The following is a 25,912-nucleotide window of genomic DNA, read 5'->3' as shown; positions in this document are numbered from 1 at the left end:
GAAACGCCAGACACCTTTCATTTTCAAAAACTCTCTAAATAGTTTAGTTTAAAGCCCCCATGCAGTCGTTTAAATTGTATTTTAAAATCATCACTTGTATGTCCAATTAATCCCTCATTTTTTATAAAAATCCAATATCTCTTTTTTTAATCATTTATTTCCCAGCCTCCTTCTGCCATTGGAATGCTCTCTGGTCATGAGGGGGTTGATACACACTTCAATATATTTACACACACAGCCCTGGTTGGCAGATAGGATCTTCAACACCAGTGGTCCTCGAACTGTGGATGGCGACAGGGTCCAGGTGGGTCACCCCATCACATTCTTTGTACATTGCAACATTTGATTTAATTCTAAACTCTAGAGCAGGGCTCTCCAACCCTGTTCCTGGAGAGCTACACTTCTGTAGGTTTTTTGCTCCAACACTAATCTAGCGAACATGAATCTAATAATTAGCTGCGTGAGTCGCTAAATCATGTTGGTTTACAACTGGGGTTGGAGCTAAAAACCTACAGGAGGGTAGGTCTCCAGGAACACGTTTGGAGAGCTCTGTTCAAGGAGGATACATATGCAAATAAGATGACTGGTCATTGGTCAGAATAATTAGATCAGATTGTGATGTCATGCTTTCCCCCTTCGTTTATTTTTGTAAATACTTTAACACCTATTTTTCTTAACTACATTGTTGGTTAAGGGCCCGTAAGCATTTCACTGTAAGGTCGACACCTGTTGGATTCGGTGACAAATAACATTTGATTTGCTGTGGGCCAAAATCTCCCACCTGAACAGGCTGACATTACCATCACTTTTTCACTAAAAAGGACATCATAATTTCAGTGTCATTTCAACCTCAGTGTGGAAATATATAAGTTTGTAAGATGGGTGAAGACGATTATAGGAAAAAGTACTCTTCTGAAACTATCATTACAGACATTAGTGGTAAGCAAATGTGTGTTTATACAATTTTTTCAGCTTCGTAGGTAAATAATGTTAACCTGTTCCTTTCCACTTCACGTCAGATATGGACTATTGAACAACTACAAAGAGGCTCAACCTCAGTAAATAATGGCTCAGTATTTTGTATTTTCTTGTCATTACCAGACAATGAATTGACAGATTTACAGAGTAACTTTAGAGGGGTGGAGCCACACAATATACATGCCCATTTGTTTTGGTATTCATCTCTCATTCACACAAAAACAGTCTCTCTCTCTCACACACACACACACACTCCCTTTAAAACAGTCTCTCTCTCACACACACACACACTCCCTTTAAAACAGTCTCTCTCACACACACACACACTCCCTTTAAAACAGTCTCTCTCACACACACACACTCCCTTTAAAACAGTCTCTCACACACACACACACACTCCCTTTAAAACAGTCTCTCTCTCACACACACACTCCCTTTAAACAGTCTCTCACACACCCAGTTGACTCCCCAGTCATTGTCCATTGACTCTAAAAAATGTTTTAAATTAATTATCCACATAACACATGAAAAACAAGAAAACATCTGAATCATCATGTTACATACAAGACAGAGTCCTGAATCATCATGTTACATACAAGACAGAGTCCTGAATCATCATGTTACATACAAGACAGAGTCCTGAATCATCATGTTACATACAAGACAGAGTCCTGAATCATCATGTTACATACAAGACAGAGTCCTGAATCATCATGTTACATACAAGACAGAGTCCTGAATCATCATGTTACATACAAGACAGAGTCCTGAATCATCATGTTACATACAAGACAGAGTCCTGAATCATCATGTTACATACAAGACAGAGTCCTGAATCATCATGTTACATACAAGACAGAGTCCTGAATCATCATGTTACATACAGACAGAGTCCTGAATCATCATGTTACATACAAGACAGAGTCCTGAATCATCATGTTACATACAAGACAGAGTCCTGAATCATCATGTTACATACAAGACAGGGTCCTGAATCATCATGTTACATACAAGACAGGGTCCTGAATCATCATGTTACATACAAGACAGAGTCCTGAATCATCATGTTACATACAAGACAGAGGGCTGCATCTGAAATGACTCCCTATATCATACACTGGTTAAATGTATTGAAGAGATAGTGGACCGGACTCCAACCCATAGCGATGTGAATGAGGTCATGCTGCTTGCTTAAAGAGCACCACCTTCCTCCTGAGTCAGCTCCTAGTGAGGCGCAAACCCAAGACCTCTGCCTCGAACACACGTGACAGGCCACCTGAAGAGTCGTACCGGTCACGCCACAGAACAGCCAGTTATTCGACAGCGCAAGTGGGGACGCCAACTCTGGCATGTATGTGTTCTGGGGTCAGTGGCTGTAACGGCAGGGCTGGGGTCAGCGGCTGTAAGCAAAGGACTGGGGTCAGCGGCTGTAACCGCAGGGCTGGGGTCAGCGGCTGTAAGCAAAGGACTGGGGTCAGCGGCTGTAACCGCAGGGCTGGGGTCAGCGGCTGTAACCGCAGGGCTGGGGTCAGCGGCTGTAACCGCAGGGCTGGGGTCAGCGGCTGTAACCGCAGGGCTGGGGTCAGCGGCTGTAAGCGCAGGGCTGGGGTCAGCGGCTGTAAGCGCAGGGCTGGGGTCAGCGGCTGTAAGCGCAGGGCTGGGGTCAGCAGCCGTTTGACCAGGGTCCATAGGGAATAGTGTGCCATTTGGTAGATCAGACGAGAAGGCCCTACTAAATATACAGTACACACACAACTACATAGACTTTCCTCTCTTCTTCACAAGTCTCTCAATGTTCTCTTTTTCATCAGACACACTTGGGATTCTCTTCCTTTCCTCTCCTTTCTTTCTGCCTGAAAGTGGGAGAAGATTTAACACAGTCCATTCCAGATATTCCACTCCAGACATTATTATGGGCCATCCTCCCCTCAGCAGCCTCCACTGACAGAGGGAAGAGGGTTATTTGTGTGTTCTCCTTAGCTGGTGAAGGAGAGGAGGTGTCTTGGTTAAAGTCTGTTTCTGCAGTTTGATCCGGTCTGATCCGGTTTGGGTCAGGTGGAAACTCATTTCATGGGGGGCCTAGTGTCCTCTGGTTTGTCTTTTGTCCTTTCAGTTAAGACCTGGACAACCAGGTGAGGGGAGTTCCTTACTAATTACTGACCTTAATTCATCAATCAAGTACAAGGGAGTGAAAACCCTGCAGACACTCGGCCGTCGGTGGAATGAGTTTGTCCCGTTGTGGACTGGGGGGGTAAAGCCGGTCTAGGACGGGCTAGCAGGCAATGCTTCACTAAAGGATGTGTATACAGTACAAGTAGTAGGACTAGACTGGTTTGGGCTGGCTTGGTTCAGTCTGACCCGGTTCGGGTCGTGTTTGAACCATATGGAGCTGGTTAGGACAGGAGTTCCCAAACTTTTTGTTCCGTGACCCCATTTTGTCATTTTAAAAAAAGGTGATGAAATCAACAGCCAATGTTTGGTTCTTAAACTGGGACTATAACCATCTATTACAAATCAGTTGACAGTACATTTCACAGTGTTTCAATATGAAGGATTGTTTGAAGTGACAAATGCATCAGAAAGGTATTGGGAAGTTCAGAAGATCATCAGCCAATCATTTAGTTTGATTTGCTGAGTAGAAAATAACACCAGTGATTGTTGTTGTTCCTCCTGTCTGATTTTAGTGCCTGGTCTTGTCCACTCTGTTCTGAGGCTTCTGGGTATTGAGGAGGGAAACTCTAGATTAAACCGTTCGAAAGACAGGAAGAAAGAAACCGCTCGAAACTATGACAACGGCACCTAGCAGCTACCGGAGGTTACTGACTTAACCCCAGTTCTTTGAACCAAACGCAATAAAAAAAAAAAAATAGTTATTTCAGAGTTTCTCTAGTTTGAGAAACTCTGAGTTAGGATGAAATTTGGGACAGCTGGGTCTGGTTTTAACTAGTTTGATCTGGTTACTGTGCTGCCTGGGCCGTGTCCCCGGCCTGCTCTCCCTCTGCCTGGCTTTTCATCGCCTCAAACACCGCAATCTCCTTGGCCTCCTTCTTCTGGTTCCTTGCCTCAAACAGCAGCCTGGAGAGAGACAATCAAACCAACTTCGTTTGTATAGTGCATTTGGTACAATGTTACAATAAAACCAAATAAGGAGGGAGAGAGGTGGGGAGGAGGTGGGGAGAGGGATGTGGGGGAGGTGGGGAGGAGGTGGGGAGAGGGATGTGGAGGAGGTGGGGAGAGAGGTGGGGAGGGAGGTAGGGAGGGGTGGGGAGAGAGGTGGGGAGAGGGGTGGGGAAGAGGTGGGGAGAGGGGTGTGGAAGAGGTGGGGAGAGGGGTGTGGAAGAGATGGGGAGAGGGGTGTGGAAGAGATGGGGAGAGGGGTGTGGAAGAGATGGGGAGAGGAGTGTGGAAGAGGTGGGGAGAGGAGTGTGGAAGAGGTGGGGAGAGGAGTGTGGAAGAGGTGGGGAGAGGAGTGTGGAAGAGGTGGGGAGAGGGGTGTGGAAGAGGTGGGGAGAGGGGTGTGGAAGAGGTGGGGAGAGGGGTGTGGAGGAGGTGGGGAGAGGGGTGTGGAGGAGGTGGGGAGAGGGGTGTGGAGGAGGTGGGGAGAGTGGTGTGGAAGAGGTGGGGAGAGGGGTGTGGAAGAGGTGGGGAGAGTGGTGTGGAAGAGGTGGGGAGAGGGGTGTGGAAGAGGTGGTGAGAGGGGTGTGGAGGAGGTGGGGAGAGGGTTGTGGAAGAGGTGGGGAGAGGGATGTGGAAGAGGTGGGGAGAGGGATGTGGAGGAGGTGGGGAGAGGGATGTGGAGGAGGTGGGGAGAGAGGGATGGCAAAATAACCAAACGAGTGAGAAAAAGATGAGGGACAAGGAGAGACAAAGGTAGTCAGTGATAGATGGGTGAGAGACGTGATAGAGGGGTGAGAGACGTGATAGAGGGGTGAGAGACGTGATAGAGGGGTGAGAGACGTGATAGATGGGTGAGAGACGTGATAGATGGGTGAGAGAGGCCCTTACCGGTTCTTGATGATTCTCTGTACGATGTCATCGGTGGTCAAACCGTTACCACTGTCTACTGTACGGAAGATACCTCTCTTCTTAGGCTCCTGGGACACACACACGATAACATGCAATCACACAAAAAGACACACACACGAATACTGGAAAACAGACAAACACACACACACAGTCAGTACTCACAGCATAAGGGTCTGCAGTGTCCCTGTCAGGAAACACCTCTGTCTTCCCATGACACACCAGGTCCACCTACAAGAAGTGACATCATAGATCATGAGTATAGTCAATAGGATCAATTATATAACCTACATGATTTATCATAAATATCTATGGTATAACAGGAAGTGACATGGTCATTTAAAATATGATCAATAATATCTATGGTATAACAGGAAGTGACATGGTCAATTAACATATGAGCAATAATATATATGGTATAACAGGGAGGGGGAGAGAGGCGAGGGGGAGAGAGCGAGAGGGGGAGCGAGAGAGAGCGAGGACGAGAGAGAGCGAGAGGGGGAGCGAGAGAGAGCGAGGACGAGAGAGCGAGAGGGGGAGCGAGGACGAGAGAGCGAGGGGGAGCGAGGACGAGAGAGCGAGGGGGAGCGAGGACGAGAGAGCGAGGACGAGAGAGGGGGAGCGAGGACGAGAGAGGGGGAGCGAGGACGAGAGAGGGGGAGCGAGGACGAGAGAGGGGAGCGAGGACGAGAGAGGGGGAGCGAGGACGAGAGAGGGGGAGCGAGGACGAGAGAGGGGAGCGAGGACGAGAGAGGGGAGCGAGGACGAGAGAGGGGGAGCGAGAGCGAGGACGAGGACGAGAGAGGGAGCGAGGACGAGAGAGAGAGAGGGAGCGAGGACGAGAGAGAGAGAGGGAGCGAGGACGAGAGAGAGAGAGGGAGCGAGGACGAGAGAGAGAGAGGGAGCGAGGACGAGAGAGAGAGAGGGAGCGAGGACGAGAGAGAGAGAGGGAGCGAGGACGAGAGAGAGAGAGGGAGCGAGGACGAGAGAGAGAGAGGGGGGAGCGAGGACGAGAGAGAGCGAGGACGAGAGAGAGCGAGGACGAGAGAGAGCGAGGACGAGAGAGAGCGAGGACGAGAGAGAGCGAGGACGAGAGAGAGCGAGGACGAGAGAGAGCGAGGACGAGAGAGAGCGAGGGGAAGAGAGAGCGAGGGGGAGAGAGAGCGAGGGGGAGAGAGAGCGAGGGGGAGAGAGAGCGAGGGGGAGAGAGCGAGAGGGGGAGAGCGAGAGGGGGAGAGAGCGAGAGGGGGAGAGAGCGAGAGGGGGAGAGAGCGAGAGGGGGAGAGAGCGAGAGGGGGAGAGAGCGAGAGGGGGAGAGAGCGAGAGGGGGAGCGAGGGAGAGAGAGCGAGAGGGGGAGCGAGGGGGAGAGAGCGAGAGGGGGAGAGAGAGGGAGAGAGAGCGAGAGGGGGAGAGAGCGAGGGGGGGGAGAGAGCGAGAGGGGGAGAGAGAGCGAGAGGGGGAGAGAGAGCGAGAGGGGGAGCGAGGGAGAGTGAGAAGGGGAGAGAGAGCGAGAGGGGGAGCGAGAGGGGGAGAGAGAGCGAGAGGGGGAGCGAGAGGGAGAGAGAGCGAGAGGGACATCTGTAGTATGTCTGCTATACAGTAACAGCCTGACATTACTGCAGCACCCCAGTCTGGATCAATGCCCAGTCCCATACACACAGGAGAAAGGTCCGTTTACACACACACACACACACACACACACACACACACGGTCATTGTACATGTTTCTCCCTAAGAGAGGCTATGCATGTTAGGAAAGACGTCTCTTCTCCCAGTCAAACAACACCACTGTTTCAATGTGTGTGTCTTCGTGTGTGTGTGTGTGTGTGTGTGTGCCTCACCTTGAAGTGGTCCAGCAGATCTTTACCCACAGCGTAGGGAGCCCCAATCACCACCTCTGATACATACTGGAGGAGGAGAGGGAGAGATAATTAAACAAAAATAAATGAGTGAGTTGTGAGTGTTGTGTAATGGTTGTATTTAGGTCGAGGGTGACTATCAAAAGTCATTGAGTCATAGCTCTGTCACAGGACAAGGAGACAGTTTCAGGCTTTGTGTTAACTCTGAATGGTTATAGAATTGCGTCATCCGGTGCGTGTGTATAGATACCCTTTGTGTGGTTTGAGTAATCGAGTGCCGTTTCGGATTCGGATAACGATTTCATAAAACACATTCTAAAGACACGTCGACACACATTAAAAGATTGAAGATACACAAGCAGACGGTTTGATGTGAACACACACACCGGGAGGACAGAGGATCATTCTTCTGTAGCTGGTCTGATAAGAGATGAATGGAGGAGAGAGGATCTTCTGTAGCTGGTCTGATAAGAGATGAATGGAGGAGAGAGGATCTTCTGTAGCTGGTCTGATAAGAGATGAATGGAGGAGAGAGGATCTTCTGTAGCTGGTCTGATAAGAGATGAATGGAGGAGAGAGGATCTTCTGTAGCTGGTCTGATAAGAGATGAATGGAGGAGAGAGGATCTTCTGTAGCTGGTCTGATAAGAGATGAATGGAGGAGAGAGGATCTTCTGTAGCTGGTCTGATAAGAGATGAATGGAGGAGAGAGGATCTTCTGTAGCTGGTCTGATAAGAGATGAATGGAGGAGAGAGCCTACCATCCTTCAGTGTGTGTGTGTGTGTGTGTGTGTGTGTAAGGAGAACATTTCTCTCTAGGCAGAGCAGACAGCTTTAACTGTCTGTGACTATTGGGCCCATGGGGTTACAAAGAAGCTGTGTGTGTCTGTTGGTGTGTGTGTGTGTGTTGGTGTGTGTGTGTGTGTTGGTGTGTGTGTGTGTATTGATGTGTGTGTGTGTCTTCGAGTGTGTGTGTGTTGGTGTGTCTGTGTCGGTTCGTGTCGGTGTGTGTCTGCGCGTGTGTTTGTGTGTTGGTGTGTGTCTGTGTTGGTGTGTGTCTATGAGTGTGTGTCGGGGTGTGTGTTGGTGGGCGCCTGTGTGTTGGTGTGTGTCTTTCTATGAGTGTGTGTCGGTCGGGGTGTGTGTTGGTGGGCGACTGTGTGTCGGTGGGCGTCGCTGTATGTTTAATGTGTGTATGTTCTCACCCTGCAGGCCAGGACACTCAGGGTTCTCTCGTGGATGTTCATGATTGGGTAGTTCTTCCCTTTGTAGCGATTCACTTCCTGGTTGACAGAAAAACACAACAACCAATGACAGGATATTTACTAGCTTTCGACCAATGTCAGGATATTTGACTAGTTCTCGACCAATGGCATGAGGCTTTATTGCAATGTGAAACAGGGGTATTTGTCCCATTTTGGTGTCTGTGAAACCATGGGCAGCGGCATCGAGGGCATTTCCATTTCCAACCGTCTTCTTCTACTACTTATGAGTTGGTAAACAATGTGAGCCCAGTTGACTACTTCGAAATGGTGAAAGTCCTCAAATGCCCATGCTTTTGGCCACTACTGTTGTCTATCGAAGTCTATGGGAGGTTACAAAGAAGTAGTTTAATATTGCCTCTAGACACTGATCTTAGGTCAGTTCTGTCATCCCCACTAATGGTGAAGGTTGCCTCTAGACACTGATCTTAGGTCAGTTCTGTCATCCCCACTAATGGTGAAGGTTGCCTCTAGACACTGATCTTAGGTCAGTTCTGTCATCCCCACTAATGGTGAAGGTTGCCTCTAGACACTGATCTTAGGTCAGTTCTGTCATCCCCACTAATGGTGAAGGTTGCCTCTAGACACTGATCTTAGGTCAGTTCTGTCATCCCCACTAATGGTGAAGGTTGCCTCTAGACACTGATCTTAGGTCAGTTCTGTCATCCCCACTAATGGTGAAGGTTGCCTCTAGACACTGATCTTAGGTCAGTTCTGTCATCCCACTAATGGTGAAGGTTGCCTCTAGACACTGATCTTAGGTCAGTTCTGTCATCCCCACTAATGGTGAAGGTTGCCTCTAGACACTGATCTTAGGTCAGTTCTGTCATCCCCACTAATGGTGAAGGTTGCCTCTAGACACTGATCTTAGGTCAGTTCTGTCATCCCCACTAATGGTGAAGGTTGCCTCTAGACACTGATCTTAAGTCAGTTCTGTCATCCCAACTAATGGTGAAGGTTGCCTCTAGACACTGATCTTAGGTCAGTTCTGTCATCCCCACTAATGGTGAAGGTTGCCTCTAGACACTGATCTTAGGTCAGTTCTGTCATCCCCACTAATGGTGAAGGTTGCCTCTAGACACTGATCTTAGGTCAGTTCTGTCATCCCCACTAATGGTGAAGGTTGCCTCTAGACACTGATCTTAGGTCAGTTCTGTCATCCCCACTAATGGTGAAGGTTGCCTCTAGACACTGATCTTAGGTCAGTTCTGTCATCCCCACTAATGGTGAAGGTTGCCTCTAGACACTGATCTTAGGTCAGTTCTGTCATCCCCACTAATGGTGAAGGTTGCCTCTAGACACTGATCTTAGGTCAGTTCTGTCATCCCCACTAATGGTGAAGGTTGCCTCTAGACACTGATCTTAAGTCAGTTCTGTCATCCCAACTAATGGTGAAGGTTGCCTCTAGACACTGATCTTAGGTCAGTTCTGTCATCCCCACTAATGGTGAAGGTTGCCTCTAGACACTGATCTTAGGTCAGTTCTGTCATCCCCACTAATGGTGAAGGTTGCCTCTAGACACTGATCTTAGGTCAGTTCTGTCATCCCCACTAATGGTGAAGGTTGCCTCTAGACACTGATCTTAGGTCAGTTCTGTCATCCCCACTAATGGTGGAGGTTGCCTCTAGACACTGATCTTAGGTCAGTTCTGTCATCCCCACTAATGGTGAAGGTTGCCTCTAGACACTGATCTTAGGTCAGTTCTGTCATCCCCACTAATGGTGAAGGTTGCCTCTAGACACTGATCTTAGGTCAGTTCTGTCATCCCCACTAATGGTGAAGGTTGCCTCTAGACACTGATCTTAGGTCAGTTCTGTCATCCCCACTAATGGTGAAGGTTGCCTCTAGACACTGATCTTAGGTCAGTTCTGTCATCCCCACTAATGGTGAAGGTTGCCTCTAGACACTGATCTTAGGTCAGTTCTGTCATCCCCACTAATGGTGAAGGTTGCCTCTAGACACTGATCTTAGGTCAGTTCTGTCATCCCCACTAATGGTGAAGGTTGCCTCTAGACACTGATCTTAGGTCAGTTCTGTCATCCCCACTAATGGTGGAGGTTGCCTCTAGACACTGATCTTAGGTCAGTTCTGTCATCCCCACTAATGGTGAAGGTTGCCTCTAGACACTGATCTTAGGTCAGTTCTGTCATCCCCACTAATGGTGAAGGTTGCCTCTAGACACTGATCTTAGGTCAGTTCTGTCATCCCCACTAATGGTGAAGGTTGCCTCTAGACACTGATCTTAGGTCAGTTCTGTCATCCCCACTAATGGTGAAGGTTGCCTCTAGACACTGATCTTAGGTCAGTTCTGTCATCCCCACTAATGGTGGAGGTTGCCTCTAGACACTGATCTTAGGTCAGTTCTGTCATCCCCACTAATGGTGAAGGTTGCCTCTAGACACTGATCTTAGGTCAGTTCTGTCATCCCCACTAATGGTGAAGGTTGCCTCTAGACACTGATCTTAGGTCAGTTCTGTCATCCCCACTAATGGTGAAGGTTGCCTCTAGACACTGATCTTAGGTCAGTTCTGTCATCCCCACTAATGGTGAAGGTTGCCTCTAGACACTGATCTTAGGTCAGTTCTGTCATCCCCACTAATGGTGAAGGTTGCCTCTAGACACTGATCTTAGGTCAGTTCTGTCATCCCCACTAATGGTGAAGGTTGCCTCTAGACACTGATCTTAGGTCAGTTCTGTCATCCCCACTAATGGTGAAGGTTGCCTCTAGACACTGATCTTAGGTCAGTTCTGTCATCCCCACTAATGGTGAAGGTTGGCCCTTTTTTAAATGTATTTTTTGAAATCTGTTTTTGGTTAAAACCCGCTGACTTTTTCTCCCCCCATGAAGATCGAGTTGAGCAAAGTCTCCTCCTGCTAGGATTGAACCTTCAACATTCCATCACAACCGCCCTTGGAACAGCGTCTGAAAGGAATAGGACGACCCCCACAGTCGAGGACCAATGACAGAGTATTTATACTGGCTCTCGACCAATGGCAGCGTGTTTCATTGGAATGGAGTTGGGGAACACGAGCAGCGAGGCCCTCTGTAGCTTTTAGACATGTCAGCCCTTCATATAATGTAGTCAACTGGATCCACATGTTTCTCTGTAGCAGTGTGTGTGTCTGCGTGTACCACGGGCCTGTGTGTGTGTGTGTGTGTGTGTGTGTGTGTGTGTGTGTGTCTGCGTGTGTCTGCGTGTACCACGGGCCTGTGTGTGTGTGTGTGTGTCTGCGCGTACCACGGGCCTGTGTGTGTGTGTGTGTCTGCACGTACCACGGTCCTGTGTGTGTGTGTCTGCGCGTACCATGGGCCTGTGTGTGTGTGTCTGCGCGTACCACGGGCCTGTGTGTGTGTGTGTCTGCGCGTACCACGGGCCTGTGTGTGAGAGAGAGAGCGGGACAGTGACACACAGTCAGCACCCCCCCATCATGTGTACAGGGTTAGAAAACCACATTCACATAGATTCTGATGGGGTCAGCGTTTCAAATCAAATCAAAGTTTGTCACCTGCGCCGAATACAACAGGTGAAATGTTACTTACAGGCCCCTCACCAACAGGTGAAATGTTTACTTACAGGCCCCTCACCAACAGGTGAAATGTTTACTTACAGGCCCCTCACCAACAGGTGAAATGTTTACTTACAGGCCCCTCACCAACAGGTGAAATGTTTACTTACAGGCCCCTCACCAACAGGTGAAATGTTTACTTACAGGCCCCTCACCAACAGGTGAAATGTTTACTTACAGGCCCCTCACCAACAGGTGAAATGTTTACTTACAGGCCCCTCACCAATAGGTGAAATGTTTACTTACAGGCCCCTCACCAACAGGTGAAATGTTCACTTACAGGCCCCTCACCAACAGGTGAAATGTTCACTTACAGGCCCCTCACCAACAGGTGAAATGTTCACTTACAGGCCCCTCACCAACAGGTGAAATGTTCACTTACAGGCCCCTCACCAACAGGTGAAATGTTCACTTACAGGACCCTAACCAACAAGTGAAATGTTCACTTACAGGCCCCTCACCAACAGGTGAAATGTTCACTTACAGGCCCCTAACCAACAGGTGAAATGTTCTCTTACAGGCCCCTCACCAACAGGTGAAATGTTCACTTACAGGCCCCTCACCAACAGGTGAAATGTTCACTTACAGGCCCCTCACCAACAGGTGAAATGTTCACTTACAGGCCCCTCACCAACAAGTGAAATGTTCACTTACAGGCCCCTCACCAACAGGTGAAATGTTCACTTACAGGCCCCTCACCAACAGGTGAAATGTTCACTTACAGGACCCTAACCAACAAGTGAAATGTTCACTTACAGGCCCCTCACCAACAGGTGAAATGTTCACTTACAGGCCCCTAACCAACAGGTGAAATGTTCACTTACAGGCCCCTCACCAACAGGTGAAATGTTCACTTACAGGCCCCTCACCAACAGGTGAAATGTTCACTTACAGGCCCCTCACCAACAGGTGAAATGTTCACTTACAGGCCCCTCACCAACAAGTGAAATGTTCACTTACAGGCCCCTCACCAACAGGTGAAATGTTCACTTACAGGCCCCTCACCAACAGTGCAAAAATAGTAGGTATTAGGTGAACAATAGATAGGTAAGGAAATAAAACACAGTAAAAAGACAGTGAATAATAACAGTAGAGGCTACATACAGTAGAGAGGCTATATACAGTAGAGAGGCTACATACAGTAGAGAGGCTACATACAGTAGAGAGGCTATATACAGTAGAGAGGCTACATACAGTAGAGAGGCTATATACAGTAGAGAGGCTACATACAGTAGAGAGGTTATATACAGTAGAGAGGTTATATACAGTAGAGAGGCTATATACAGTAGAGAGGCTATATACAGTAGAGAGGCTATATACAGTAGAGAGGCTACATACAGTAGAGGCTACATACAGTAGAGAGGCTATATACAGTAGAGAGGCTACATACAGTAGAGAGGCTACATACAGTAGAGAGGCTACATACAGTAGAGAGGCTATATACAGTAGAGAGGCTACATACAGTAGAGAGGTTATATACAGTAGAGAGGCTATATTCAGTAGAGAGGCTATATACAGTAGAGAGGCTATATACAGTAGAGAGGCTCTATACAGTAGAGAGGCTACATACAGTAGAGAGGCTATATACAGTAGAGAGGCTATATACAGTAGAGAGGCTATATACAGTAGGGAGGCTATATACAGTAGAGAGGCTACATACAGTAGAGAGGCTACATACAGTAGAGAGGCTACACACAGTAGAGAGGCTACACACAGTAGAGAGGCTACATACAGTAGAGAGGCTACACACAGTAGAGAGGCTACACACAGTAGAGAGGCTACACACAGTAGAGAGGCTACACACAGTAGAGAGGCTATATACAGTAGAGAGGCTACATACAGTAGAGAGGAAACATACAGTAGAGAGGAAACATACAGTAGGGAGGCTACATACAGTAGAGAGGCTACATACAGTAGAGGCTACATACAGTAGAGGCTACATACAGTAGAGAGGCTATATACAGTAGAGAGGCTATATACAATAGAGGCTCTATACAGTAGAGGCTACATACAGTAGAGGCTACATACAGTAGAGGCTATATACAGTAGAGGGGCTATATACAATAGAGGCTCTATACAGTAGAGAGGCTCTATACAGTAGAGAGGCTCTATACAGTAGAGAGGCTCTATACAGTAGAGAGGCTCTATACAGTAGAGAGGCTACACACAGTAGAGAGGCTACACACAGTAGAGAGGCTACACACAGTAGAGAGGCTACACACAGTAGAGAGGCTACACACAGTAGAGGCTACATACAGTAGAGAGGCTACATACAGTAGAGAGGCTACATACAGTAAAGAGGCTACATACAGTAAAGAGGATACACACAGTAGAGAGGCTACACACAGTAGAGAGGCTACATACAGTAGGGGCTACAAACAGTAGAGGGGCTATAAACAGTAGAGAGGCTATAAACAGTAGAGAGGCTATAAACAGTAGAGAGGCTATATACAGTAGGGAGGCTACATACAGTAGAGAGGCTACATACAGTAGAGAGGCTACATACAGTAGAGAGGCTATATACAGTAGAGAGGCTACATACAGTAGTGAGGCTACATACAGTAGTGAGGATACATACAGTAGTGAGGATACATACAGTAGGGAGGCTCTATACAGTAGGGAGGCTCTATACAGTAGGGAGGCTCTATACAGTAGGGAGGCTCTATACAGTAGGGAGGCTACATACAGTAGAGAGGCTACATACAGTAGGGAGGCTCTATACAGTAGAGAGGCTACATACAGTAGAGAGGCTATATACAGTAGAGAGGCTACATACAGTAGAGAGGCTACATACAGTAGAGGGGCTACATACAGTAGAGAGGCTACATACAGTAGAGAGGCTACATACAGTAGAGAGGCTATAAACAGTAGAGGCTATAAACAGTAGCGAGGCTACATACAGTAGAGAGGCTACATACAGTAGAGAGGCTATAAACAGTAGCGAGGCTACATACAGACACCGGTTAGTCGGGCTGATTGAGGTAGTATGTACATGTAGGTATGGTTAAAGTGACTATAGATATATGATAAACAGAGTAGCAGCAGTGTAAAAGAGGGGTTGGGGGGGGGGACACAATGTATATAGTCCGGGTAGCCATTTGATTACCTGTTCAGGAGTCTTATGGCTTGGGGGTTAAACATTTTTAGGGCCTTCTTCTGACACCGCCTGGTGTAGAGGTCCTGCATGGCAGGCAGCTTAGCCCTAGTAATGTACTGGGTTGTTTGCACTACCCTCTGTAGTGGCTTGCGGTCGGAGGCCCAGCAGTTGACATACCAGGCGGTGATGCAACCAGTCATGCTCTCAATGGTGCAGCTGTAGAACCTTTTGAGGATCTGAGGACCCATGCCAAATCTTTTAGTTTCCTGAGGGGGAAAAGATTTTGTTGTACCCTCTTCACGACTGTCTTGGTGTGTTACGACCATGTTCGTTTGTTGGTGATGTGGACACCAAGGAACTTGGACACCAAGGAACCTGCTCCACTACAGCCCCGTCGATGAGAATGGGGTGTGCTCGTTCCTCCTTTTCCTGTAGTCCACAATCATCTCCTTTGTCTTGATCACGTTGAGGGATAGGTTGTTATTCTGGCACCACCCGGCCACGTCTCTGACCTCCTTCCTATAGGCTGTCTCGTCGTTGTTGATGATCAGGCCCACCACTGTTGCGTCATCTGCAAACTTAATGATGGTGTTGGGAGTCGTACCTGGCCACGCAGTAGTGGGTGAACAGGGAGTACAGGAGGGGACTGAGCACGCACCCTTGAGGGGCTCCAGTGTTGAGGATCAGTGTGGCAGTTGTGTTGAGGGTAGGTAGCAGCACCTGGGATCGACCTGTCTGGAAGTCCAGAATCCCGTTGCAGAGGGAGGTGTTTAGTCCCAGGGTCTTTAGCTTAGTGATGAGCTTTGAGGGCATTATGGTGTTGAACGCTGAGCTGTAGTCAATGAACAGCATTCTCACAAAGGTGTTCCTTTTGTCCAGGTGGGAAAGGGCAGTGTGGATATCTGTGGATCTGTTTTGGTGGTATGCAAATTGGAGTGGGTCTAGGGTTTCTGGGATAATGGTGTTGATGTGAGCCATTACCAGCCTTTCAAAGCACTTCATGGCTACGGAGGTGAGTGCTACAGGTCTGTAGTCATTTAGGCAGGTTGCCTTAGTGTTCTTTGGCACAGGGACTATGGTGGTCTGCTTGAAACATGTTGGTATTACAGACTCAATCAGGGACATGTTTTAAAATGTCAGTGAAGACACCTGCCAGTTGGTCAGCACATGCCCGGAGCACATAATCAGTCTGGCCCGGCGCCTTTGTGAATGTTGAATTGTTTGAAGGTCTTATTCACGTCGGCTATGGAGAGCGTGATCACACAGTCGTCCGGAACAGCTGATGCTCTCATGCATGCCTCAGTTTTGCTTGCCTCGAAGCGAGCGTAGAAGTGATTTAGCTCGTCTGGTAGGCTCGTGTCACTGGGCAGCTCGCGGCTGTGCTTCCCTTTGTAGTCTGTAATAGTTTGCAAGCCCTGCCACATAAGACGCGCGTCGGAGCCGGTGTAGTACGATTCAATATTAGCCCTGTATTGGCGCTTGGCCTGTTTGATGGTTCGTCGGAGGGCATAGCAAGATTTCTTATAAATTCCGGGTTAGAGTCCGCATCTTGAAAGTGGCAACTCTACCCTTTGGCTCAGTGCAAATGTTGACTGAATCTGATGGGGTCAGCGTTTTCTGAACGTGTGTGTGTTTGTTTGTGTGTGTGTACATACCTGGTCAAAGTGCAGTCCCACGATGACGTAAGGCCTCTCAGCCTGTTTGTAGACCGTCTCTAGGAAGTCAACATGACCAATGTCTGACGGGGAGGAGTGGTCAAGGTAATAACACACACAGAGAGAGAGAGAGAGACAACCACCCTTTGTCTCGGCCTCTCTCACAGACACACAACCACCCTTTGTCTCGGCCTCTCTCACAGACACACAACCACCCTTTGTCTCGGCCTCTCTCACAGACACACAACCACCATGTGTCTGTCTCTCTCACAGACACACAACCACCATGTGTCTGTCTCTCTCACAGACACACAACCACCAAGTGTCTGTCTCTCTCACAGACACACAACCACCAAGTGTCTGTCTCTCTCACAGACACACAACCACCAAGTGTCTGTCTCTCTCACAGACACACAACCACCAAGTGTCTCTCTCACAGACACACAACCACCAAGTGTCTCTCTCACAGACACACAACCACCATGTGTCTGTCTCTCTCACAGACACACAACCACCATTTGTCTAGCTCACAGACACACAACCACCATTGTCTAGCTCACAGACACACAACCACCATTTGTCTAGCTCACAGACACACAACCACCATGTGTCTGTCTCTCTCACAGACACACAACCACCATTTGTCTAGCTCACAGACACACAACCACCATGTGTCTGTCTCTCTCACAGACACACAACCACCATGTGTCTGTCTCTCTCACAGACACACAACCACCATGTGTCTGTCTCTCTCACAGACACACAACCACCATTTGTCTAGCTCACAGACACACAACCACCATGTGTCTGTCTCTCTCACAGACACACAACCACCATGTGTCTGTCTCTCTCACAGACACACAACCACCATGTGTCTGTCTCTCTCACAGACACACAACCACCATGTGTCTGTCTCTCACAGACACACAACCACCATGTGTCTGTCTCTCTCACAGACACACAACCACCATGTGTCTGTCTCTCTCACAGACACACAACCACCATGTGTCTGTCTCTCTCACAGACACAGCGATACATAAGGATACGGAAGAGGTCGAAGGCCCCGGCTACGTAGATGATGGTGTCCCCAGGTTGGGCCTCCTGTCCTGAGGCAAACTGGATGATCTTCTGGGAGGTCTGGAGGAACTGGGACACTCCTGTCCATGGACTGTGGCCCTTAGGACCCTGGGGAGACGAAACACTATTATAGTCATAACCTCTAACCCTCATCTAAACCTAACACAAACCTATCCCAACTCCTGTCCATAGACTGTGGCCCTTAGGACCCTGGGGAGAACATGGAGGGGAGGAGAGAGGGGAAGGGCCCATTCTAAACCCTAACCTCAGAAACCCAGCCATCTCATAGTAGTTGGAAAGCCTGAGGAACTCCTCAGAAACCCAGCCATCTCATAGTAGTTGGAAAGCCTGAGGAACTCCTCAGAAACCCAGCCATCTCATAGTAGTTGGAAAGCCTGAGGAACTCCTCAGAAACCCAGCCATCTCATAGTAGTTGGAAAGCCTGAGGAACTCCTCAGAAACCCAGCCATCTCATAGTAGTTGGAAAGCCTGAAGAAGTAACTCCTCAGAAACCCAGCCATCTCATAGTAGTTGGAAAGCCTGAGGAACTCCTCAGAAACCCAGCCATCTCATAGTAGTCGGAAAGCCTGAAGAAGTAACTCCTCAGAAACCCAGCCATCTCATAGTAGTTGGAAAGCCTGAAGAAGTAACTCCTCAGAAACCCAGCCATCTCATAGTAGTTGGAAAGCCTGAGGAACTCCTCAGAAACCCAGCCATCTCATAGTAGTCGGAAAGCCTGAAGAAGTAACACCTCAGAAAGCAGGCTCACATGGATGTTCCAAAGAGACGTTTTGTTAAAAAATATAAAATAAAAATCGGACTTAACTTTCTGAACATTCCATCTGAATACACTACAGAACTATTTTCACTGAGATGTACAGCACACCATGGTTGTCCTGAGCAGGGGAATTGCGCCCCCTTGTGTTCAGAATAATCCACAACCACAGAGTGTTGTCATCTCCACTTCCTCTCCAGAATATATTTGAATAGTAATATTTACCTTCCCAAAGTTGTCCGTGTGCTGTTGGTAGTCTGAGTTGTCCTGTAAACCGACAGAGGAAGAGAGAGTTTTGCTTGAGGTCAGTCCTGTGTGATTTCTGCCATTACAACAGTGTAAGCCACAGGAGGTTGGTGACACCTTAATTGGGGAGGATGGGCTGGAGCAGAATGAATGGAATGTGTTTAATACCCTTCCCTCCGTTCCAACCTTTAGTATGAACCGTCCTCCCCTCACCAGCCTCCCCTGCTGTAAGCACACACACTATGGTACTGTAGGGTCAGTGTGCACTCTGTGTGTGTGGTACTCACGATGTTACTGTGGTGGGTTTTAGTCATGAGCAGCATGCGGCCCACCAGGTCTGTGGTGGAGACCCCCTGGGTGCGTCTACACTCCCGGTACCGGCCCTCTCTCTTCACCTCCGCATACGTGTCCTTACCGTCCACCGTCAGAGTGATGTCATCTAAGGTACACAAGGACAACGTTGGAGTTTCTGACATCAGCCCAACATGACAGAATCCCACCTCTGACACTGTTCTGCCACTGCAGCCTGGAATGTACATTCTCAACTGTCTAAATAAACACATAAATATGGAAGGAGGATGAGTCCCTGTTCTCCTGTAAAAAGTAACAAATCGATCTGTCAGGGCCCCCCTCCCCCTACGTCCCACTCCCTTTACCTCCCGCTCCCTCCCTCCCCCTACCTCCGCTCCCTCCCTCACTCCGCTCCCTCCCTCCCTCACCTCCGCTCCCTCCCCTCCGCTCCCTTTACCTCCCGCGCCCTCCCCTTTAGCGTCCGCTTCCTCCCCTTACCTCCGCCTCCTCCCCTTACCTCCTGCTCCCTCCCCTTACCTCCCTCCCTTTACCTCCCGCTCCCTCCCCTTAGCTCCCGCTCCCTCCCCTTACCTCGCGCTCCCTCCCCTTACCTCGCGCTCCCTCCCCTTACCTCCCTCCCTTTACCTCCCGCTCCCTCCCCTTACCTCGCGCCCGCTCCCTCCCCTTACCTCCCGCTCCGTCCCTCCCCTTACCTCCCGCCCTCTCCCCTTACCTCCCGCTCCCCTCCCCTTACCTCCCGCCCTCTCCCCTTACCTCCCGCTCCCTCCCTCCCTCCCTCCCTCCCTCCCCTTACCTCCCACTCCCTCCCTCCCTCCCCCTCCCCTTACCTCCCGCTCCCTCCCTCCCTCCCCTTTCCTCCCGCTCCCTCCCTCCCTCCCCTTACCTCCCGCTCCCTCCCATTACCTCCCATTACCTCCCGCTCGCTCGCTCCCTCCCCCTTACCTCCCGCTCGCTCCCTCCCCTTACCTCCCGCTCGCTCCCTCCCCTTACCTCCGCTCGCTCGCTCCCTTACCTCCCGCTCGCTCGCTCCCTTACCTCCCGTCCCATTACCTCCCGCTCCCGTCCCCTTACCTCCCGCTCCCGTCCCCTTACCTCCCCCACCCGCTCCCTCCCTCCCCTTACCTCCCCCACCCGCTCCCTCCCTCCCCTTACCACCCGCTCCCTCCCTCCCCTTACCTCCCGCTCCCTCCACTTACCTCCCGCTCCCTCCCCTTACCTCCCGCTCCCTCCCCTTAACCTCCCGCTCCCTCCCCTTACCTCCCTCCCCCTCCCCTTACCTCCCTCCCCCTTACCTCCCTCCCCCTTACCTCCCTCCCCTTACCTCCCTCCCCTTCCCTCCCTCCCCTTACCTCCCTCCCCTTACCTCCCTCCCCCTTACCTTCCCTCCCCTTACCTCCTCCTCCCCTTACCTCCCTCCCCTACCTCCCTCCCCTTACCTCCCTCCCCTTACCTCCCTCCCCTTACCTTCCTCCCCTTACCTCCCTCCCCTTACCTCCCTCCCCTTACCTCCCTCCCCTTACCTTCCTCCCCTTACCTTCCTCCCCTTACCTCCCGCTCCCTCCCTCCCCTTACCCTCCCCTTACCTCCCGCTCCCTCCCCCTTACCTCCGTGAACGCAGAAGTCACTGTTGTATTTGTCCAGTGTGTCCAGTGTGGTGACGTAGGGAGCACCCTCTACGATCTCATCCACCCACTTGATAGCCCGCACCATCTTATACCTACAACACCATACCACAACTTCATTGTCCATTTACATACCACAACTTCATTGTCCATTACATACCACAACTTCATTGTCCATTTACATACCACAACTTCATTGTCCATTTACATACCACAACTTCATTGTCCATTTACATACCACAACTTTATTGTCCATTTACATGAAAATGAAATGCAGTGATTTTCATACCTCTCTGCCTGGGTGAAGACAGGAGGACCCTTGTGCTTCGAGATCTCTTCTGGAGGGAGAGAAGGGAAGTGACTGTATATTACTGTAGTGTAGTGGAGGGGAACAGAGAGACAAGTGAAGAAACAGAGAATGAGATACTTATGATTAATATGCGTGTCTCCGTGTGTGTGTGTGTTCACCATCTGTATGTACTCCAACGATGAGGTAATCTCCCATGGCCTTAGCCTGTCTCAGCTGGTTGGAGTGGCCGTAGTGCACCATGTCATAACTACAGGACAGGGAGAGAGAGCATGATGTCATTAACGTGGGACAGACCGTGTGTGTATAACTGAGCTGGTCTAAGGGAGGGGCTAGTGTTTTAATGAGAAGCTGCTCTATACTTGATAGTTGGCATCTCTATCCAGTGGTGGTGGTGGTGGGTGGTTGCCTGCCTGCCTGCCTGCCTGCCTGCCCTCCCTCACTCCCTCACTCCCCTCCCTCATGGAATAGATATGGAGGAACCTCTCTCTCCTTCCACACAGCAGACCCATCACCCCACACAACCCTACATTCTGCTCCGTCCTCCTTCTGTCCTCCGGTCACATGATGACCAGCCATGGTAGGATTTACACTGAACAAAACAAGTTACGTTTCTCAGGTTAGGATTCAGCCCGAGGAAAGTACAATGTGTGGATCTGGCAGTATGTGTGTCATCCTCTCTCTGTAATGTGTGTGTGTAAGTACTGATTCCTCTCACCAGGATTACCATGGGAATTATCCCTGAGGTGTAACCAAGACGACAGTATCCCAGGCTAAGACCAGCAGACAGGCAGATCAACTGGGGACTCCCAACAACTCTCCTTTACACTGCCACTATAGTACAGAGAGCCTGCCTCTGATAGGTCTGTCCTATCCACATAACTTGCTGGGTTTTGGCCAAACAGCCACTCCCTCTAATTCATTCCACCATGTAAAGAAATTATTCTGAGTGCACACTGTAGGCTGTAGGAAATAGGGTGCCATTTGGGACATACTCCGCTGTAACAAAGTACACTGAGTGCTTCTGTTTTATTTTGATGTACTCTTATCACTCATCTCTCGCCCTCTCCCACTTTCTTTCCCTCTCCCTGCTCCCCTAAAAGACCCCTCTGCTACAACCTAAAAGACCCCTCTGCTACAACCTAAAAGACCCCTCTGCTACAACCTAAAAGAACCCCTGCTACCCCCTAAAGGACCCCCCTGCTATAAACACTGCTCTCACACAGACACAGATACTCTGCCCTCGTGGTACCCAGACAGAAAGCTAGTTTGTGATAGCTTGTTTTGACATGGCAGTCCAGAATAGTGGGTATAAATAACTAACCAACCGTCTGTCTGTTTACATAGTGATTAAGTATTAATTAAGTAGCTAACCTGCTACCCCCTAAAAGACACTCCTGCTACCCCCTAAAAGACCATTCTGCTACCCCCTAAAAGACCCCCCTGCTACCACCTAAAAGACCCCCCTGCTACCCCCTAAAAGACCCTCCTGCTACCCCCTAAAAGACCCCTCTGCCACCCCCTAAAAGACCCCTCCTGCTACCCCCTAAAAAACCCTCCTGCTACCCCCTAAAGAAAAACCCTGCTACCCCCTAAAAGACCCCCCTGCTACCCCCTAAAAGACCCTCCTGCTACCCCCTAAAAGACCCTCCTGCTACCCCCTAAAAGACCCTCCTGCTACCCCCTAAAAGAACCCCCTGCTACCCCCTAAAAGACCCCCCTGCTACCCCCTAAAAGAACTCCCTGCTACCCCCTAAAAGAACTCCCTGCTACCCCCTAAAAGACCCCTCTGCCACCCCCTAAAAGACCCCTCTGCCACCCCCATGCTGTATCTGTCACTGGACGACATGTTCACTATGTTGGTTAGTTATTAATACTTAATCACTATGTACACAGACAGACGGTTGGTTAGTTATTTATACCATGTCAAAACAAGCTATCACAAACTAGCTTTCTGTCTGGGTACCACGAGGGCAGAGTATCTGTGTCTGTGTGAGAGCAGTGTTTATAGCTATGCCACCACCAGTCACAAGGTGAGAACGGGGAGGTGGGAGTCAGTCGGCTCTCGCCTCAAGTAAACTCAGCAAGACCACGTCAGCGAACCAAATGGTACTCTGTACCCTACATGATGCACTACATTTAACCTGAGCCTTATGGGTCCTGGGCAAAAGTAGTGCCCTATAAAGGGAATAGGGCCCTGGTCTAAAGTAGTGCCCTATAAAGGGAATAGGGTTCAGTTTGGGACACTACCCCATAAAAGGCTATTTAGTATTACAGTAAGTGCACTATAGGGCTCTGATCAAAAGAGGTGCCCTTGGTCAAAAGAAGTGCACAACATAGGCTGCCATTTTGGACACATCCCATGATGAGCACAATGCAGGCTGTAGGTACTAGGTGGTGTGGATTGGCGGGAGTGAGAGACTAGCCCTGTTTGAGTACTCTCAAAATGCATCCTTCCTTCCTCCTCCCCCTTCTTCTTTGAAAGAGCCTAATCACTGATCTGGTGTCTGTTAATAGGTGAAAGCTAAGTAGTAGAATCCTTTACTTTCCCCTATCCAGTGGTGTTGAATCAGTGATAGTAAGCCAGGGTGGTATTTCCTATTGATTTAGTGCACACCGTATGGGGTTGAAACAAAACAAGCACATTTCTTTATGGGACAAGTTGACTTAATGAATATAACCCAGGTAAAGTATTTGAACCAAGCCAGAGCAAGGGCATCAGAGCGTGTTATTGGCCTTGGCTAATAACTTACTCTCCTGACTCCTCTCTAATCCACAGGGAGACAAAGGTTACTGCAGGTCATTCTCCACCTGGCAGACAGCAGAATCGATCACAGAGCTTCTACCTCATCCTTATCAAGGGAGGAAGAAGGTGCCCCTAGAGTAGACTCTGATCTTGGGTCATTTAGGCATTTCCCCCATTCATGGTTAAGGTTAGGATTGGGGAGATGATCCTAGATCTGTAGCTAGGGGAAACGTCACCCAGGAAGGAGCCTTATCAGGCATTCATGTCTTTTACAAACTTGAATAAAGGCCTATTAGCTACTAATCAAATGTTATTTGTCACATGCACCAAATAAAACAGGTGTTGACTTGACCTAATGCCAAGCTACTGCTGAAAGTTAACAACTGTTTTTGTTTGGGAAACAAACATCAATGTGATAAGACCGTCTGCTAAATGACCAAAATATAAACGTAAACAAAAGTGTCACACACTAGGAGATGTGATGCTATGGTCAGCTGATAAGGGTGGACTTTGTACTTCCTTGCCAACTGGGTTGGGTAGCTAACTATGTCACTCTGCACATTGTCCTCTGACAACAAGTCAAGCGTTGCAACATACAGTAGTGTTGCCATGACAACAGCCTTAGTCCCACTGGGCTCGTCATGTTTACAGTTAGTAAAATACAGTTATTATAAACGTAATAAGAGGTATTAGTTTGGGCTAGTCTGTATACCTTTCTATAGCATGAAATTGATACCAAGTAGCTAAAACAGTGGCTTTCAGATCAATCAACAAATGAATGACCGTTCTTCCGGCCTACCAACCGTTGCCAGCCAACTACTGTACAGGTCAGCTGTATATGAGAAAGGCTGTAGCCATACACAGAGCTAGAACTGATATGGTCTATGGTTGTAGACAACTAGACTGGTGCCAGTCTGTTTCTGCTCCTCAAGGAATTGTCAAACACAAACCGATTTGGGACCAGGCTAATTGTTAGCTAGCAGCAAGTCAGCAACTGCAACTCCAATAATAAGCTTTATTTAAGCCAGTTTAAGAACAAATTCTTATTTAAATTGACGGCCTTTTTATTACATTTTTATTTCACCAGGTAGGCCAGTTGAGAACAAGTCCTCATTTACAGCTACGACCTGGCCAAGATAAAGCAAAGCAGTGTGACACAAACAACACAGTTACACATGGAATAAACAAACACAGTCAATAATACAGTAGAAAACAAAAGTCTATATACAATATGAGCAAATGAGGTGAGATAAGGGAGGAAAGGCAATAAATAGGCCATGGTGGCGAAACAATTACAATACAGCAATTAAACACGGGAGTGATAGATGTGCAAGTAGAGATACTGAGGTGCAAAGGAGAACCGGGGAACAGTGGGTTAACTGCCTTGTTCAGAGGCAGAACGACAGATGTTTACCTTGTCAACTCAGGGATTTTCGATCCAACAACCTTACCACTAGGCTACCTGCCTCCCCAATATCCATACATCACAGTGACAGCCAAGGTTACGTAACATCCTACCTAAACCGCATTTAGCAAACCATGTGCACAGAAACTTAAGTCTAGCTGAGATCATTCCGTTCCTACTGGTCGACACGGGCAGGCTGTGATCATATTCACAGCCCCTCTCTCAGAAAGGTAGCAACTGAAACAGTATAGCTGGCTAGTAGGTACTGTAGTTATCTGACTTTAGGGGTATTTGAAATCACAAAATAATCACATCAGTAGACACTTTTGTTTTGCCATGCAGCAACTCAAGTTCATGTTTACAAAGTAGCAAAAGTACCTAGTTAGCCAGTTGGTGTGAAGCGGAATGTAACGATGTGCCGTTATCTAGCTTAGTGGTTATAATCAACAGTTGATCAACCAAAATGTAACATTGTTGGTAAAGCTACGCTAACAGTTAGTCACTAGCCTAGCTAACGTTACCTAGCTACTTAAATTACTGAGGTTACTATACACACAACAGACCACCAAACATGATATAAACCCTTTTCGCAGCTAGGCAACGTTGTACATGTAGCTAATATAAGTCGCTAGCTGGACAGGAGGCGTAGCTACACGACTTACCAGCCATCACACCACACCCGGACAGAGCGCTTCCTCTTCTCTGGGCTGCAAGCCAAGTCTCCCTGCTTAGCACCGCTCTCTATCCCCTGCTCACTCGATGTGTGGTGACCGTTCTTGATCATGTTGATAAAATAATATTAAAACTCTGAGCTAAAACCACAAAATAATAAAATAATGCCGTTAAAATGACGGGTTGGGTGATCCCATCCCCCGGTTTAACGTAAGAATGAACCCGCCGGTAGGACAACGCCTCCTTTGGAGTGGAATTCGCGTCACGGTCGAACCATGACTACTCCTAGGTAGCGGCCATGCTGCTGGC

General features: G+C 48.8%; 1 protein-coding gene and 1 long non-coding RNA gene across 2 annotated transcripts in view; one reads left to right on the top strand and one right to left on the bottom strand.

The window, feature by feature from the left end:
* The window catches only part of LOC116358805 (uncharacterized), a 7,535-nt gene extending 3,698 nt beyond the window's left edge, over positions 1 to 3,837 (top strand). Inside the window, exon 3 of the long non-coding RNA XR_004206485.1 lies at positions 166 to 3,837. This is a non-coding gene — a long non-coding RNA (uncharacterized LOC116358805). The remainder of the gene's footprint in view (positions 1 to 165) is intronic.
* LOC116358803 (ethanolamine-phosphate cytidylyltransferase-like) lies at positions 622 to 25,912 on the bottom strand. The gene is made up of 13 exons (XM_031811005.1): positions 25,594 to 25,912; positions 20,942 to 21,030; positions 20,763 to 20,811; positions 20,456 to 20,568; positions 18,827 to 18,978; positions 18,519 to 18,560; positions 17,488 to 17,626; positions 16,442 to 16,524; positions 8,066 to 8,143; positions 6,844 to 6,909; positions 5,167 to 5,232; positions 4,984 to 5,072; positions 622 to 4,053 (listed from the first exon to the last, which is right to left on the bottom strand). The coding sequence occupies exons 1-13, from the start codon at positions 25,713 to 25,715 to the stop codon at positions 3,936 to 3,938; spliced, it is 1,206 nt and encodes a 401-aa protein (XP_031666865.1). The 5' UTR covers positions 25,716 to 25,912; the 3' UTR covers positions 622 to 3,935.

Source organism: Oncorhynchus kisutch, unplaced genomic scaffold, assembly GCF_002021735.2.
Source record: "Oncorhynchus kisutch isolate 150728-3 unplaced genomic scaffold, Okis_V2 Okis01b-Okis20b_hom, whole genome shotgun sequence".
Classification (NCBI taxonomy): Eukaryota; Metazoa; Chordata; class Actinopteri; order Salmoniformes; family Salmonidae; genus Oncorhynchus; species Oncorhynchus kisutch.
Note: the sequence above shows the minus strand (reverse complement) of the source record. Positions and strands in the feature narration are given on the sequence as shown.